Source organism: Natrix helvetica (assembly GCF_964273705.1).
Source record: "Natrix helvetica genome assembly, chromosome: 6".
In the NCBI taxonomy this organism is placed as follows: domain Eukaryota; kingdom Metazoa; phylum Chordata; class Lepidosauria; order Squamata; family Natricidae; genus Natrix; species Natrix helvetica.
In genome coordinates this window covers 61,336,300-61,355,788 of record NC_138553.1, presented here as the reverse complement: position 1 = coordinate 61,355,788, position 19,489 = coordinate 61,336,300, and the positions used below count along the sequence as shown (strand labels likewise).

Genomic DNA, 19,489 nt, shown 5'->3' with positions numbered 1-19,489 from the left:
GCCAGCAAATAACAGCATCAATATTAATTGTACAAGGCCCTGTAGAACTTTTTCCCAATGTACTCTACTGTCTTGCTCTAGGAGGTATCAGAAGAAAACAATTACTCTCCTGCTGTGTGAACCTGCCCATGATCTGGAGGAACCTGAGAGTTTAGGCATCGGTTCCTTCAATGACAGTTCTACAGCAGGGGTCCCCAAGCCTTGGCCTATGGATTAGCACAGGTCCACAGCATGCCAGAAACTGAGCCGCAGAAACAAGTGAAGCTCCATCCACGGTGTGTAGGTAGCACATGAAACCACGTCCCCTCTAGTCCACAGAAAAACCTCTCTCCACAGAACCGGTCCCTGGTGCCCAAAAGTTGAAAGCTGCTGTTCTACAGCAACTTGCTCATGACCCAGGGACACTGCAACCGTCATAAATATGAACCATTTGCCAAGCATCTGAATTTTGATCACATGACCATGGGGATGCTGCAACGCTCGTAAGTCTTAAAAATGATCCTAAGTCCCTTTTTTCAGTGCCGTTGTAACTTTGAATGGTCACTAAATGAAGTCAAGGACTACCTGTACAAGCGGTACTGCGATTCCCTTTTGCGACCTTCTGACAAGCAAAGTCAACGGGGAAGCCAGATTCATTTAACAACTCTGCTAGTAACTTAACAACTCCAGCTATTCATTTAACAATTGAGGCAAGAAAAGTCATACAATGGGGCAAAATTCATTTAACAACTATCTCACTTAGCAACAGAAATTTTGGGGTCAATTGTGGTCATACGTCAAGGACTACCTATGCAGTATATTTATCCCTTTTAATTTTTTGTGGTGCTTTATACCATGGTTATGTTTTTGAGCTATTTGATTAAAATGAATAGCCATATCTGTTCACTAAAATAAAAGTGCAATTTAAAAAAAATTCAGCTGATGTTGCTTTATGCAGAAAATTAATCTCCTAATTTTACAACCGTACATGTTTAATGCTTTCTGATTCACTGACCAAAGAGAACCCATATATAATTACTTAAAAAGTTAAACATTAAATTCTGCATGTTCTTTTTTTTAAAGCGTTTGATTATACTTTTTATGTGATTGATCTATCTCCTACGAAGTAAGATAGCCTGATTTCACTATCCAAATATTTTAATGCTACAAGGCCAGAAGTAACAGAATCGAATACCTTTCTTATCATTAAGAAGCTCAGATTAATTCAATCTCCTTATCATTCAGAAGCTGAGAGAAGGACACTAAGTAAATGTGTTTTGCAAAATGAAATGAGAACTACAAAGCAACCAAAGCAAGAGGTACAAACCCATCTCCCCCAATTATTTTTTTAAAAGAACCTTATACATACATAAGTGACAAATCTAGATCTATTCTGATACAGTTCTATTTCAGAGATTGCTTTAGCTGTTTTTGTTAATAACTTTTGTTATGGCAACCTGGGCTATTTGGCAAGGGGAAAAGTCTTCACTAAACTGAATTTGAGGCGTACTGCCAAGTGAAGATTAAGGAGAGAGTTGAATGGAATGTTCAATTGCCCCCTAGGCTGCTACCAGTTCTGAATAATACCATTTGGGCTACAATGGGCTCGTCATGTTCATTCAACTAATAAAAGAGGTCCTACATGAGCACCTATACAAAGGGGCCTTGATGTACTTGGACGGTATATTAATTTACACCGAGACCCCCTAAAGAACATGTAAAGCTGGTCAGATCAGCCCTACCAATTTGCTGAAAACGGGGGAGGGGGAAGAGAGATAAAACCAAAACCCAGTCAATCCCTGGTGTCAGGGTTCCAAGTAACACTCCCAATGAAATAAAACTCTGAGGCTCGAAGTTCCTCAAAGTTCCTCAAAGTTCCATTAGTCCCTTGACTGCCAAGCTGCTTTTGAAAAGTTGAAGTTCACTGCAGAGTCGGTCCCGAAACACCCCAATGCAGAGAAGCCATTTGTAATACAGGCTGATTCCAGTGATGTAGCAATACGGGAAGCCCTACTCCAAAAGAACACTGAAGGGGAACTAGAACTTTATGCCTATGTGTCTCGCAAACTGTCCGATACTGAAAGACACTCGGCTATCTAGGAAAAGGAGACTTAATGCAGTCTGGTGAGGTCTCATGATGTGGAGTGAGTTTCCAGAAGGTAGCAAGATCGTGTTCGAGGTCTGAATCTGAAAGCACTGAAGACCCTCCGGAAACTATTCCCTAAGCAAGTCCAATGGGCTCAATACTTTAACCATTCAATTTCACCCTCTAATATCTGCCAGGAGGGAAGATCTTCCTTGTAGATGCTCTCTCTCACATGCCACAGTACAATAGCACCCAAGAGGCAATAGTGACTTCTATTATCCCATCCAGACAGCGCACAGCTCCATCCCTCACCGAACAACAAGTGACATCCCAACCAGAGCCATCCCAAGACCTAGTGCAACCCTTAAAAGATGCCCTGGCAAGAGACGTGTGGTTCCAGCAGCACAAAGACAACCTGTCCCTGAAGGATGAGTTGGTGTGGAAAAGAACAAAAAGCCAGCCAATGGACCTCAATTTTACAGGAGTCATGACACAAAGACAGCAGAACATTTTGTAAGAAGGTAGGTTCCAAGTACATAGGATCCTTCGGGTAAATCTGGTTATTGTAGAACTTCAGCTGCTAAAACGCCTCAGGTGAGTGCCCCCAGTGTTTCACTGCAACCTCCCATCATGGTCAAAGGAGAGGAGCACTGTGAAATCAAGGAGATTTTCGACTCCCAGTACCATAGGGGAAAACTGCAATATTTGTTATTATGCAGGGGCCATCCTTTAGCCAATGCAGAATGGGTGGCAGTGACAAATGTGGAGGCAGCTAGGCAACTGTGCAGATTTCATGCCGAACATCTAAGTCAGACCCAATAAGGAAAATCTTGAATAAGAACATGACATGTTCTTGTGCATTTTTGTGTTTATTTTCTAGGGCTATCATTCCTCTGGAACAGGGGTCCCCAACCCCCGGTCCACGGACTGGCACCAGGTCATGGCATGCCAGAAACCAGGTCACACAAACAAGCCAAGCTCCCTCCGCAGGATGCAGGCAACACACGAAATTATGCTCCCTTTGGTCCATGGCAAAACCTCTCTCCACACAGGGGTGGGTACTGGCCGGCTTTACTTCCAGTTTGCTCGTGAACGCGCTTCACGCATGTATGTGCAGTTCAATTAAAATTGTTCTGCGCATGCACAGAACTAAAAAACAAGATGACGGTGATGATGACCAGGGAATCAGTTCAGGGACGTGTCAAGCCTGGGTCGCTACTGGTTCCAGTGACCCAGGCTGTCATATCACTACCGGCTTTGGGCCAAACTGGTAGGAACCCACCTCTGGCTCCACAGAACTAGACCCTGGTGCCCAAACGTTTGAGGGCCACTGCTCTGGAGGGTTGGCATGTCAAAGCTGACTTGGCTTCATCATTACTTGCACCTGATTTAGGCTCGCAGTTTGCCAAACAGAAATGGGAGAGGGGCTGTTAAATTCCTAGGGGGAGAGGGCTCAGGAACAAGAGCTTTCTGCTACCCTCTTTCCTTAGACCAATCGGACCAGGAGTTCCTTTTTTAGAATGTGCCAGCTGGGATTGTTGACACTTAAATTTAGTCCTCTACAATCACACAATGTTTTTATACATAATATGGCAAATGAAATTACTTTCTGGCCTTGCTGAAGCAAAAACTATGATTCAGTAAATTGATTCTTTGTTTTGGCTCATTGCCAAGTCAAAGTATTTGCGTTTTTGATCCATGGCAGAAGATAGGCAAGGAACTTGATCTTTGCATTCTCAGAGATTGGGGGAACAATCATTTTCTGTGATCTTGAAAATTAGAAGTAATTGGATACTAAAAACATCTAAGAATGATTCTGTAGTTCATCTATAGCAGTGATGGCGAACCTATGGCACTTACGCTTTGCTCGGAGGGTCATTTTAAGCGTTCCGAAGGCTTCAGGGAAGCCTCCGGATGGTCCCTGAAGCCTCCAGAGGGCCTCCGGGGGGGAGGCTCTTTTCACCCTTCCCAGGCTCCTATAAAGCCTCTGGAGCCTGGGGAGGGTGAAAAAAGCATGTAAAAACGGGGGTGGTGTTGCACCTGTTGTGCGCGCATGTGCACAGGGGGGGGTTGCGCATTGCATTATGGGTGTGGCATGCCCTCACACAACCCCCCTGCGCTTCCCCCACTTGTGGCACGCGAGCCAAAAAAGGTTCGCCATCGCTGATCTATAGTCAATTCTGGGAGTTGAAGTCCACAAGTCTAAAAAAATTTGAAACCCACCACTGTGTCAGTGACTCACCAGTCATAAACCTCACCGCACGTCACTGCTATACACCTATGGCAAAAAAAGGTTGTGAGGAAGAAACAGAAGAGAGCTAGCAGGATGCCTGTTTAATAATTTTTTAAATGTTTTTTTACAAAAAAAAAATCCTTCAGTGTGTGCCTTTTTTCTTTTTTTTCTTCCAAGTTTTATGTTAAGCAAAATAGAACTGTGTCTTTTATACTTTTCTTCCATCATGGCTTTCAAATGCTTTTCTCAACTATTTAATCCAGGTCTATGCTAGAATAATTTTCTTCTTCTTCTTCTTAAACTTTAGGAATATTTTTGCTGAACCAATGGTGAGGCCCTTTATAATATTCTAACACATGTCAATTCTATCACTGTCAAAGACATTTCTAAAACTTAAAAGATTACAATTAAGAAGTAAGAAAGTCTACCAAAAATTGATTTCAGAATATTCTGATAGGAAGAAAAGCACTGGCGATCATAAAATCAACTTATAAAGTTGCTTTAAAAAAATACCTTGCATTATAATTGTATTTGAAAGAAAATATTTTAACATCTCCAAATTGATTTTCTTCATCAAATAATAGAAACAGATAACCTGCATGCACAAGTTATCCATTCTTTATAAATAATGTTATCTAATCACAGATTCATCATGTAGTTTTTCTAAAGAAAAAAAATCAACCAACTATTTGAGAAGCTTTTTTTAATAGGAGAGGAGAGGATAGAATTCTTTATTGGCCAAGTATGATTGGACACACAAGGAATTTGTCTTTGCTGTATATGCTCTCAGTGAACATAAAAAAATACATTTGTCACGAATCATAAGGTACAACACTTAATGATAGTCATAGGGTACAAATAAGCATAATAGGAAACAATCAATATATGGTAAATCATAATGATACAAGCAGCAAAGTTACAGTCATACAGTCATAAGTTAGTCAAAAACATTGACTAAACAAATGCATAGAAACTTCTCATATCACTAGACAGAAAGTCAATCTGAGAGCAGTGAATAAACAATTAAGCAATTTGTCACACCAAGTCGTTAAATAATTTATCATGCTATGAATTTTAATACATTCAACAAATTAAAACTTTAATTGCTATATTGAAAGCACTGTTTTTACCTGGTCCACTCATGACAGCTTTTGTTCAAAGATTCTGTATTTATTAGCTTAGAGAACTTTCTCTCTGCCAATAACCTTAGTACTGTCATGTGTGTTTATTTGAAAACAGGTTTTGCAACATATTACAAGAAAATCTGTAAGCATTCTTATCTCTAGTCACAGCCTCTGATTCTGGCCATTGAAACGTGAAAATTAATATTTGTTTTAGCAGAACAATTTTATTAAAGGACAGTCAGCTTCATCTATGTAATAGTAAATAGTCCACGTCTAACTAAAGTGTATGCAAGTTAGCTTAAAAATAGTGCTGCCTTTCTACTACTTTTATTCATTAGGACATTCCTAAAACCTCTCATATTTATTCAAGAGGTTAATCATGCTGGCCTATTACACATTTTACAAGACTGTTTATTATGTTGAAAGTATAGACTACAATTTGAGCTGCATCACCCTACAGGCATATATAGTACATACACTTTGGAAAGACAGGAATAAGCAACAGTAAGTCATTAAAAATTAAATCTATAAAGTATAGATAGTGACAATTATATTATTGATATAATGCAGACCTGCACCTATACACATACCTATCTGTTGTTGAAAACACAACCTGGCAAAATTCAGCGAGTTAATTAATACATACATATACTGTGATTAAAAATAGATAATTAAGTCTCTGGATAAACATTAATTCAGACCATTCTCTTTCTTATCTCCCTTGAAATTCCTTTGCTCACAAATAATTGTAATGTCTATTTCACAACACTGGGGACTGAAATGTTCTTCTATTAATTTCATTATTTCTTTTGCAGAGTCTGGCTTAATTATCCTCTGCAGACTGTAAATGGGCACTACTACAGATAATGATAGACATCTCCCTTGTAGATGAGAGATAAATGAATGAATTATTGATATTGTGGCTTAGTTGTTTCATTTATTTATATACAGTATCATTCTAAACTCAGTTGTTAGCAGGGGTCTCAGAATACAAGATGGTGAAGATAATTGGAGTTGGGATGGGGCAGTTACAGTTTCCTAGAACCTGGCAAGCAGTCCCACAGCCATGCGGTTCTGGGGTTTTTGCTACTCTGCAAGGCAGGGTGCAGGAAGGCCAGAAGGCCAGAGATTCGGCGGGAGGGGGGGGAGGATATGTGATTGGGAGAATTAGAGGCAATCCCTTAACTTTACTAAGGCTCAGGCTGGGAGGGACCAAGTCCAGAATGGCCTGGTTTGGCTTGAATTTTCAGCTAAGGACTTCAAGTAGAAATATAGTGACTGGGAGCAGTTTAACAAAGTTGGAAGGGATCTTATAGGTTATCTGGTCCAACTCCCCAGCAGACCCTGCACCATTTTTGACAGATGGCAGTCTCTTCTTGAAAGCTTCCAGTGATGAAGCTCCCACAACTTCTGAAGGCAAGCTGTTCCATTAGTTGATTGCTTTCACTGTCAGAAAATTTCTCCTTATTTCCAGGTTGAATCTCTTGGGTTTTTTGTTCAGTTTCCATCCATTATTCCTTGTTTGGCCTTCATTATTCCTTTGGAAAATAGCTTGACACTCTCCTCTCTGTGGCAGCCCCCCAAATATTGGAACACTGCTATCATGTCTCCCCTGATCCTTCTCTTCAGTAGGTTAGCCATGCCCAGTTCCTGCAACCATTCATCGTATGCTTTAGCCTCCAGTGCGCTTCTCTGCACTCTTTTTAGAGTCTCAACATCTTTTTATAGTGTGGTGACCAAAACTGGTTGCAGTACTCTAGGTGTGGTCTTACTAAGGCTTTATAGAGTGGTATTAGTACCTCCCTTGATCTTGATTCAGTGGTGGGTTGCAGGCATACCAGTGCCTGCGGTGTACCGGTGCCTGCTGGGAGCACCGGGTACCATTCCGGTATGATGCTCTGGAGGACCCACCTGCTCACCCGCCGTCCTTTCCTGTATTTGAGCTCTGCAGCGCTTCTGCGCATGGAGAGTACGGCGCCTGCGTGATGCTCTTCCGAGCAGCTGGAGTGTCGCGGAGGCATCGTGGAGCATCACAGGAGGTAAGGACGCATGCGCATGCTGCACGTGTGTACGTGCATGCTGTGCACATTCATGTGGTGGACGCCAGGTCCCGTTGCATCGAACAGGTTGCACCGTGATCTGGAACCCACCACTGTCTTGATTGTATCCCTCTGTTAATGCAATTTAGGACTGCATTGGCTTTTTTGGTTGCCGCCGCACAGTTAGCTCATATTTAATTGGTTGTCCACTAAGACTACAAAGATCCCTCTCACAGTTACTGCTATTAAGCCTGGTTTCACCCAGTCTATATGTGTACTTTTGGCTTTTCTTGCCTAAGTGTATGACTTTACTTTTCTCTACATTGAATTTAATTTTGTTGGATAGAACCCAGTGTTCAAGTCTGTCAAGATCTATCTGGATCTTAAGCCTATCATCTAGGGTGTTGGCTATTTCTGCCAGTTTAGTATCATTTGCAAATGTAGTAAGTTCCCCTTCTGTTCCCTCATCTAATTCATTTATGAAGCTATTGGAAAGTACTGGGGCTAAGACAGAACCTTGTGGTAAGCTGTTGCTTACTTCCCTCAATGTAGATTTAGTACCACTAAGGACTATTCATCGAGTATGGTTTGTCAGCCAGTTATGAATCCATCTGATGGTGATGCTATCTATTCTACTTTTTTCTAGCTTACCAAGAAGTTGTGTGATCTACTTTGTCAAATGCCTTGCTGAAGTCTAAGTATATTATGTCCACAGTATTTCGCTGATCTACTAATTTAGTCACTAAGTTGAAGAACAAAATAAGATTGGTATGTCATGATTGGTTTTTAACAACCCATGCTGACCTAGTTATTCCTAGTTATTCATTTCTAGATGTTGGCAGATCTGTTTTTTTATTATCTTTTCCAATATCTTCCTGGGTATTGATGTTAGGCTGATTGCTCTGTAGATTCCTGGGTCTGGTTTTTTTTCTTTTTTTGAAGATGGGAACCACATCAGCTCTTTTCTGGTCCTCTGGCAGTTCCCTGATGCTCCAGGATTTTTGGAATATGTGATACAGTGGTTCTGAGATGACATCTACCAATTCCTTTAGAACTCTGGGAAAGAATTCATCAGGTCCCAGTGATTTGTATTCATCAAGATCCGACAGGTGTTCTCTTACCATTTTTTTTTGTTATTTTAACTTTTATTTCTAGTCTGTCTTTTAGTTATGTTTTTGGTGGGTTGGGCTAGAATTTCTTTTTGCATGAAGACATAAGCAAAGAATGAGTTAAGCAGCTCTGCTTTCTCTCTGCTGCCTGTTACTTCTTTGCCGTCTTCTCTCTTTAGTGGACCAACTGTTTCCTTGATTTTTTTCTCGTTATTTATATGTTGGTAGAAACTTTTTTAAAAAATATCTTTGACTTTTGTTGCAAGTCCTTGTTCATTATGAGACTTTGCTTTCCTGACTTCATCTTTGCAGTGTCTGTCTATCTGCAGATATTCTGCCCTAGTTATGTGTCCTTCTTTCCACTTTTTGTACTTGTCCTTTTTGTCTTTCAATTTGTCAGAGAGATCTTTGTGCAGCCATGCTGGTTTCTTGGATTTTCTTGTTTTTCTTTTTTAGCAGTATTGTGCTGGGCTGGACTTTCATGATCGTATTTTTCAGCTTCCCAAGCTTGAGTTGTTTTCTCCTTTAGGATTTTCATCCAAAGAATCTTTCCCAAATTCTCTCTGAGCTTGTTAAAATAAGCTCTTTTAAAGTCTAGGAGTTTAAAGTCTAGGTATCATTGTGTTCTATTTCTTGTGTTTGTGTTATGTTGAATTGTCCCTATAGTTCCCTCCTCTACCTTTTGAACAACAAAGTTGTCATCTAAATTGGTCAGGAACTTATTCGATTTCCATTTGGTGTGGAATTAGTCTTCCAATTGATGTCAGGGTAATTAAAGTCCCCATTACAATTGTACTGTGTTTCCTACATATATTATGTAGTTAGTTTGTTGGCAAAAAGTACATCTATTTTTTCTGCTTGGTTGGGTGGCCTGTACTATACACCTATGGCAAAAAAAGGTTGTGAGGAAGAAACAGAAGGGAGCTAGCAGGATGCCTGTTTAATAATTTTTTAAATATTTTTTACAAAAAAAATCCTTCAATTGTACCTTTTTTCTTTTTTTTCTTCCAAGTTTTATGTTAAGCAAAATTTTCAATAGATTTTCAGTTTATGTCCTTTTCAACAATACATAATGTTTTAGAAATGACTTCATTGCATTTATGTTGTTGGATATGCAATGAAGTTAATGCTTTATTTAAATATATTGTTCTATTTCAGGAACAATTATATGTATTAGATATGTAAAATAATCAAATATTTGATTTTTAATGAATGACTCAAGGTGATGAACATACATAATATTCCTTCTTTATTTTTTCCACAAGTCCTGTGAGGTGGTTTGAGATGAGCGTGTGACTGGTCCAGCCCATTGTTAATTTTCTGACAATTTCTAGATCTTAATATTTTATGAGACAGTAAAAAGAGTTTGAGTTCATTTAAGATAAAAGAGAGTTGGCAATGAAATGATAATCACCACATCCATATTTCTAGATAGGTAGAAGCTCTTGGCTGATCTTAACTGATGTCTAAAAGCTAGGGAGAATAAGATTTGAATTAGTATTTGAGTTCATCAGGTCATTAAGGCCTCAAGGTAGACTGTGAAGTGGAAAAAAACAAATAATAATCTGACATCAAATGGACTCTATTCCTATAGGAGTGATGCAATTCCGTGCATTCCTAGCCTTGCATAGATCCATGTGGACCAATATAAACATAATTCTGGAGCAACTGGGGTGATTCTATTTACTTCTTCCCATCAGATAATAATAATCTGTCCCACAAGATCTAACAGAGTGGGTATGCTCTGCGTCAGTTCTATGAAGCAGTGCCATCTGGCAGGACATAGTCACCGTTTCTCTGTTATGATGTCTTCTATATGCTATCTGGAATATTAGAAACAACGCTTTGGTTATTGCACATTTAATGCAACTTGTTGTTAGTGAAGTATTTCATAATCCTTTTCCCAAATACAATCTGTTCAGTTCAGTATTAACCTATATATTCTGACAGGTGGTTTATAAAAAGATTTGACAACATATTAAGATGAAGCAAGAATCAGCCCACTTAGCAATAGTGCAGATCATCTGAGACTTCATTACAAGCATATTGATGATCAAAAGTCTGATTCCTTGTTGTTTGTTTTTCTTTTTCTACTCAAATTTCTAATCTTTTTTAAAAGGTATTACATAACATTTCCACAGTCCTACCTACATTTCCACAGTCCTACCTACAATGAAATCTAAGGGAGTCAATGATTTTAACTTTTATTGTGTTTACAGTCTGACCTCTAGTGTCAAGTCTAGTATAAAAATTTAGCCATTGTGAAAAATAAACCTGTTCAGAGTTGAAATTTGTACTTTTTCTTATTTACAATAGAAATATTCAAATTGAATCTCCCAAAACATAAATTTAACATTAAAGGGGTTATAGTGGAATATGAAATCAAAATAATGGAAGTCCCAAATATGTTTACAACAATCAAACTCTCACCACAGTTTATCAGTATGTTTAATGTTTTATGGAATGGAATAGAATAGGAATTATTCTTGGTTGGCCAAATGTGATTGAACAGATAAGGAATTTGTCTCTGGTGCATAAGCTCTCAGTGTACATAGAAACAAGAAAATGATAAGTCATAGGGTATAAATGATAAGATACCAATAGGAGAAGGCAGTAGGAAAGATGAGAAGGTGGGAAGGTGGGAAAGATGAGGTGAAAAAATAGCCAATTCATAGAACAAAGATTTATCATACTTTCTAATTAATTCAAATGGTCAAAATAAGATTCTGAACTTTCAAAATGATAAAAAACAATTGCAACAATACACATTCATCAAAATGTTCTTTGTTAAATTGAAGTTTGTGTTTGTTTAATAAATTTTGGCCCACTTACAACATAGCTTTTAAATTATAATTCAAGTGATTAATTCATTATTACATTCATAATTGTAAAATGTTAAAAGAGATTCTTCAACTTAGATTTCAAACACACGTATTTTTAAATTAATATAATTCAGTTTTCAACGAAAGATTTAAAAGATAATTATATTTATTTCCCAGAACAAGCAAATTTTACACCTGGAACAATACACTTAGATCATAGCCTGGATTCCACCACAGATACTATCAGAAATATGAATGTGTGAATCTCTACACCATATTTTTTTCAAAACCTAAAGATGTGTGGACTTCAACTTCCAAAATTCATCTTTTTCACAATGTGCTATATTTTCTGGAATGCCTTTCAAGAACATCTACTAACCTATTAACAATATCTTCCTGTGTTGTCTGACTAACAATCAGTTTAGAAGAAATTATTGATGTTTAAATAGACATGCACAATCATCATTGGAGTTTATCTTTCCAGTTAAAAAAAGTCCACTGGTACTAATATTCCTTTCAAATACAATTGATGCTCAGGCTGTAAATCCCCATTATATTTAAAAGATAAGCATGAGACACATATCAATGCATAGCATGTTTACTGCAGGAGCAGTAGAAAATATTAGGAGAATGCTTTTATCATTTCTGCTGCTGCACATTCTAGATCCAATTATTGTTATGTTTATTTTTAAGGGCTTTGCAATGCTGAAAACATAAAAAAATTCACACAAATGAAATCTAAACATTAAAGAATATTTGTGTAGTTGTTGAATGTTGTGATGCAATGAGATGGCACTTGAAGAAGAAAGGGAATTCCAGTAAAAGCACTGGACTTTCCCTAGGAGGAGGTAGCACATTCCAGAAAGGATGACAAATTAAGACTTTGTGCAATCCGAGCTAGATGGGGGAGGGGTTCAGAGTAGCATACACTAGAATCTCTCAGGGTGATTAGATTAGAAGGTTATAACTTTAGTTTGACAATATTCTGCCATTGGTATAAGCAAAGAATTGGATTCAATTGAATTTAATTAAATCTTCTTTGGCATTGGGTCTGACAATTTCACCTCTTTAATGTTGCAATGGTGACTTTTTTAAATTGCTGACCTTTTAAATTGCTAGTTTCCTCCATGCAAATTGTTTTCCCTTATGAAATCTGTTTTATAAAAATTAACCCTTTATGGTACCCAGTCACATGGGATGAGAAAAGTATTTGCTGCTCCTTTGATCTCATGTGTCCATTTAGCAGTGCCTTACTCTTCGTTGGTCTTTTTAGAACTCTGAAATCGCCTCCAATAAGTAAGAATTATAGCAATAGCAATAGAACTTAAGACTTACTACCCATAGTGCTTTATAGCAGTCTCTGGGTGGTTTAAAATGTCAATATATTTTCCCCAACAATTTGTGTCCTCATTTTAACAATCTTGGAAGGATGGAACGATGAGTCAACCTTGAGTCCCATCAGAATTGAACTCCAGGCTGTGGCCAGAGTTTGCCTGTAATACTGCATTTTAATCACTGCACCACCAGAGCTTCATTATAGGTAAATGTTATACTAAAACAATAGCAATAGCACTTAGACTTATATACCCTCTCTAAGCAGTTTTACAGAGTCAGTACATTGCCCCCAACAATCTGGGCCCTTATTTTACCAACCTCGGAAGGATGGAAGGCTGAGTCAACCTTGAGCCTAGTGAGATTCGAACTGCCAAACTGTTGACAATCAATTAAAAAACAGAATTTGTAATACAATAATTCTGGTTCCTATTCTTCAAAAATGAAATTGTTAAGCTGAAGGATTTTCAAAATAATTAAAGAGTCTAAAACATCTCCTGTCTCAAAGAACATGGTTACAATATTGGGTCTTTTTGCCATAGATAATCTTTTTAACAAAATATAAAGTTTTTAAATGTTTGTTTTTCAGCTTTCAAGGGCTGCATGCATAAGACTGGAGTCTGGGATAATTTTATAAAAACATCCATGTTAAACATCTGTTATACAGCGCATATTATCTAATAAAGAGTATATCCAATACCATTAAATAAACCACTATTTTGCCTCTACATGTTGATGATGTTATTTTAGAAGACTTTAAGAGTAGCAAAACTCAGGATGTGCCCTATGTAATCTATGGGTCAACCGGTATTATTATAAAAGAAAACTATTTTGGGGGATACAGTTGTGGATAAAAGCACCAAAAAAATAGGAAGAATTTTCTCTCTCTCTTTTTAGCATGTTGTGCTTTCATCCTCAATTTATCTGAAATGTTCATTGGTCACATTAATTTAATTATCTGAGGAATTCACATTTATTTCTCTGAAGAATTAAAGCTGAGTGGAAAATTTTTGCTTCTCTGAAAATGTTTTCCACTACTAAAACATGTCTGAGGAAGGAGATGGAAAGAATCATTCAAAATGTCTGAATTAGAAATGAGAAGTTCGGTGTTTTCGGCTTAAAGTGTGATCGGAGCTACCGTCTTTCAATAAATCTTGGTGGGGTGTGTGTGGAGTGCTGGCGTTGTTTCAGTAAGTGGATTGATTGGATGTGTGGCTGTATCATGATTGGTAGATTGGTGCTGATTGGTGCTGTATGTCCATTGTTGTTTGTGTTGTAACATTGCCAAGACAATCTCAATCTTACACAGGAAAAGACTCGAATACAACAAGCATACCTACACCCGTGAAAATCTACGAAAACATATTTTATATGTTATATGATTTTTATTGTCATATCTGTAATAAAGAAAAAAGAGCTTTATATTATTTCCATATCAATCTGATACCTAAGCTAAGCAATAAGAACGATCATTGGATGAAAAATAATATTTACTAATAATATGTGCTGCTGACAAAAAAGAAAAACATGGATCCCAGTAAACATACCCAAATCTACTCCATCTCATTGCACATGAGAAATATCATCTGAAACAGTTTTATAGATACAGTACAAATTTTATTTTATGATTGTTAAGATGAAGCAATTGTGATCTGCAAGGTTGTTGCTGTTTTCCTTATCTTATTTTTCCCCAGCTGACAGTTTGATAAAACTATGTAACTCCATAGCAAGTTAAATGAAACTTTTTCATTAACAGAAATAAACAAATTCAGATGTTTATAGAAGGAAAACTTTATTTTTTTCATTTCCCAGCATTCCACAGGATACAAAACAGATAATGCTAAAGACCAAACAATGCTGTTTTAATCATTTCCACATCTGAATCTGACCTTAATATTCTGTGAGAAAGACATTGATTTTGAAATCAATTCAAAAATATTACCTTTGGACTTTTATTTCTCAGATATCTCTGGGGCACTGCTACTTGACATTGGCCACAGCTGGGACTACAGATGGGACTGTGGTCAATGAAAGAGAGTCCTATTTGAAGCATGAAAGGCAATTGGGTGGTCAGTCATTCTGCCTCAGCCCAACTTACCTCACAGAGCTGTTGTGGAGAAAATAGGAGGAGGAAGAACTATTCGATATGTTCAACACCTGGACTGATTTATGAAAATAATAAAAGTGGGATATAAATAAATATTAAATATATTTTAAAAATTAACTAGTCAAACAGAAAAACGATAATGAAGGAGCACTTGGGGGAATCTGAACGAACTGACTAGTCAGCAGCTAATTGTCTGGAAGATTTCATTTGTGAGAGAAGGAATATTTTCAGAATATTCTGCTGATGAAATAATCCAAAATTTAAAATATAAAGGAAAAAAGAATAAAAAGGTATTGTACAAAACTTCCATGACATAGAATGAAACAAAATAAGTAAAATTTAAGCCCTTATCCAAATATATGCACTTCAAAGATTAAAAAAAGAAGAATATCCGATGATATTTCAATCTGATATTTCTAGAAGGGAATACTGCTTTTGGCAAATCTAAATAGCTTTATTTTTTTCCTGGCCTACAAGTTCTACTAAGAACTATATTTAAATACATTAAATTCATTAAATAAGTTGTTTATATCTCAACTAAGAAATAAATACATCTTTGTCTTCTTTTAGTAACTAACAACTTTTGATTCAAACTTTGAATTACAGTATATATCCATTCTTTAGACTTAAATGTAACAACCTTGTTTTTGTTTTTTAATAAAAGCATTGCATTATTCTTTTCTGTCAGATGACTAGCCAGCTTTTTTTTCATGATCTCCAGCAAAGGAAAACTCACTATTTTATGTAGCAGTTGTTTCCACTGGCTGGCAGCCTGTTACAGTCAGGAAGTTCTTTCTGACATTCAATCAAAAGCTTCTTCCTTGTTCACCTATTGGTTCCAGCCCTGTCCTCCAGGCCAATGGAAAATAAGTTGACTGCCTCTTTTGTATAACCAAATTAGAATTGTACAGCAATATCATCTGCAAGTGTTTGGGTCTGTGTGTGAGTTAGGAGAAGCTTGTGGCGCTATGCTTCTGCCATAATTTCTCCCAAATTTGTATTTAAAACATATATTTTCAAAGAAATTTAATAATAATTTATTAAACTTCTATGCCACCTAATTCTTGTCAATTTAACAAAAACCAAAGAAATTACAATAAAACCATAAAACAAAGATAAAAGATGGCAGATGTACAGAAAGTTAGTATGGTGTTACAACTAAAGCTCAATGTAATATTGTTTGCTGCTGAGAGTTGTTTGGATATGAGATGGGCAGCAAATAAATTTTATAAATAAATAAGATCTACCACGCGAAGCAGATTAACTTGTTTTTATGTTGAAGAAGAAAAAAAAGCAATAGGATTTTTTGAGCTTAGTAACAAAATCTCTACCATATTATCAGAATAGAATAGAATAGAATAGAATAGAATAAAATAACAGAGTTGGAAGGGACCTTGGAGGTCTTCTAATCCAACCCCCTGCTTAGGCAGGAAACCCTACACCACTTCAGACAAATGGTTATCCAACATCTTCTTAAAAACTTCCAATGTTGGAACATTCATAACTTGTGGAGGCAAGTTGTTCCACTGATTAATTGTTCTAACTTTCAGGAAATTTCTCCTTAGTTCTAAGTTGCTTCTCTCATTGATTAGTTTCCACCCATTCCTTCTTGTTCTATTCTCAGGTGCTTTGGAGAATAGCTTGACTCCCTCTGCTTTGGGGCAGCCCCTGGGATATTGGAACACTGCTATCATGTCACCTCAAGTCCTTCTTTTCATTAAACTACTGTAGATATACCCAATTCCAGCAACTGTTCTTTATATGTTTTAATCTCCACTCCCCTAATTTGTTAGGTAGGATCCAATGTTCAAGTTTGTCAAGATTCTTTTGTATCTTAAGCCTATCTTCTGGAGTGTTGGCTATTCCTGCCAGCTTGGTGTCGTTTGAAAATTTGATGAGTTCCCCATCTATCTTCTGATCCAAATCACTGATGAAGATGTTGAAGAGTACTGGGCTTAAAACAGAGTCTTGGGGTACCCACTGCATACTTCTCTCCATGTAGATGCAGTTCTATTATCAATGTTAAAAAGAAAAAGAAAAGAAAAACATACCTAAAAACAAAATAGATAAAATACTTACATTTTTTCCTTTCCCCTTTTTCCAATTGATTTTCAGAGTCTGTCGGTGTAGTCTAAATGCTTGTATTTTTTCTTGCTGCATTTTTTTCTTCTGCTCAGTCATGTCTGATTTTCAAAAACTGCCTGGATAATTCCCTTCAGGGGTTTTTTCACAAGTTTTTTCAGAAGTGGTTTGCCATTGCTTTATTCTTAGCGCTGAGAGAAAATGACTGGCCAAAGATCACCCAGTTGGTTTTGTGCCTAAGGCAGGACTAGGACTCTCAGTCTCCCTTATTCACTACACCAAAAGGGTTCTCATTTACACACAATACCTTACTTCACATAACAAAGTGAGAAAAGCACACTAGTATTCACAATCATTTTTGCTTCTTGGAGCAAACATTCCTTCCTTCAACAGACCATATACTAGCTTCTACTTTTCTGCCAATATTTGTATTTTTAAACTTCCATATGCATTTCACTATTTTTAGTAAAAAAAATTATTATGAAAGTAGTCATCTCAAAATATTCATCTACCCGGTCTAATTTTTAGGCATTTATGAATTATTTCATACAAATATCTGGATATATTCAAACTGTATAACTCAATAATATTCAAAAGCAAGTCCTATTCTTTGTTACCACCTGTTGTATGTTGACATCATGACACTTCAAAGTTCTAAAAACAGTATGACAAACAACACATTAATCTCCACACCATTCCAATATTGGTGTATTAGTGATTATGTGTCAGACTTACAGCATAACTTATTTATAACTACTTTTTTAAATGGATAAGGAAAAATGTTAGTATCCTGGCTACAATACCACTATCCTACTTGCTCAACATGCTGATGTCACTGCTGCTGGCGATCAAATAGAGCAAGGCTATCAAGAGCTTGGAAAGATCAGCCTGTGACTTATGGCATGTTATAATTTTCTGCTGTTGTTGACCCAGCATTCCGTCCCTACCAATTACTTGTTTTTGTAGATGTGCAGTGGAATCAGAGTCTTTCCCTGTAGCCTGCAAAATGCTTTACTTTGCCCTGTTTATTCACTACTTTCATGTAGCAGAAAGATGCCAACTCTCACAGAAGTGATTATTATGATAGCTAAATGGAACTTCCATAGTTGTCTGTTCACCAAACTTATGGACAGGATTATGTTTCCTCCTATCCCCATTCAACATGTCGACCAAAACCTCTAAAAGCTGCAGCCCTACACACTCATAGACACAAGATCTGAAAAGACTCTTCTAGTTTCGTTGGCTTTTAAAGTGCATAGTTGTTGCCACATGGGGGTGCAGAAACACCCCTCCAATATTTTTCCATAACAGTTTTAGTTTGGATCAGAACAGTCTAACAAGCCAACCAGCTTTCCCAAACGCTCCCACTCTTTCTCTCCAGGGGGAAATTGGGGAGGAGAAAGTGAGCATAAAACCTTGATACCCAGCTCAAAAATGCCTCCTACGGAGTCTCATGGGGCTGAAACGGAGTTACTTTTCTTTCTAATAGGGAACAAACAAACCAACCAACCAGGGAAAAGAGCCAGCCTGAGTCCTCTCCAATTTTACTACCTAAGAGGTACAACAGGAGCAGAAGAAAAACGTTACACTTCCCCGTTATCAAGAGCGACGGTGTTTTTAGCCTGCGCCGTGGAACTGGGTGGGCTCTAAAGAAAGTTTCTAGCCTTTTTCCTCCAGAGAACCCATCATCCGCCACCTTCCAGCCACCCCGGAGCTGCACAGCCGAAGGCCCTCGGCGTGAGTTAGGCGAGGAGAAAAAAGGGCGCGTTGGTTACCTGAAGTCAGGTTGTCATTGATCTTTAAAGGTACCCTCAAGACGTAGACGAGAAAAAGCATGGCGAAGAACCAGAGAGTCCACAAGTACGTCCAGGACAAGATGATGCAGGACTTGAGTTGCTCCAGAAAACCGCCCCCGGTTTCGGCCATGTTTGGGGAAGGAAGGGAGCCGGGGGTGGCTTGAGAGGGGCAGAGCGAAGCCACACGCGCTCTGCAGTTCGCGCTCTGCTACCTCGACCTCGCACTGTGTACTTCTGGGATGATTCATGTCTCCCAAAGTAACGTGTCCCGCTTTACCTCCTCCCTCTCCCAGGGTTTCCACGCAAACATCTATTTAAGACCCGGCTGGAGCGGTAAACAAACCTAGCTGTAAAAGGAGCCTCTTCCCTCCCACCCTCCGTCCCTTGCCTCTTCTACTTCTTGGTTTGCACCGGCACGCAAGACTACCCCCGGAGGCCAAAGTCAACACGGTTCCTGTCTCTGCAGTGCCAAAACTTACAAACCGATGGCAAAAACAGGGAGGAAGCCAACGGGAAGGGAGTCATTCAGAAGAAATAGCCTCCACTTTTATTTCATTTTAGCTGTATTTTTCCTTTCCGTTTTCGACGGCAGCCCCGTCTCTCTCCTACCATCCCCATTAAATAAGGAAAGCATTAATTTTAAGTACCGTGGAATCTGGAATATTTTCCATCTTCTACAAGTGGGAGAAAAAAACTTGGGATGAAGCTCGGGTAACATACAAAAATAGGTCGATGAAAAGCACATTTAGGTAAAGGACTTTAAAAGTAGGAGAGAAGTCT

General features: G+C 37.9%; 1 protein-coding gene across 4 annotated transcripts in view; it reads right to left on the bottom strand.

Moving 5' to 3' along the window:
* ST7 (suppression of tumorigenicity 7) overlaps positions 1–19,304 on the bottom strand; it is a 112,855-nt gene extending 93,551 nt beyond the window's left edge. Inside the window, exon 1 of one of the 4 annotated variants that reach the window (XM_081958613.1) lies at positions 18,689–19,304. In XM_081958613.1, coding sequence (XP_081814739.1) covers positions 18,689–18,839 — 151 coding nt within the window. In that variant the 5' untranslated portion in view covers positions 18,840–19,304. Of the gene's footprint in view, positions 1–5,428; positions 5,481–16,910; positions 17,253–18,688 lie in introns of those variants that run through there. The other 3 variants (XM_081958612.1, XM_081958616.1, XM_081958615.1) reach the window with 3 other exon arrangements.
* Between the last annotated feature and the right edge of the window lie 185 nt (positions 19,305–19,489).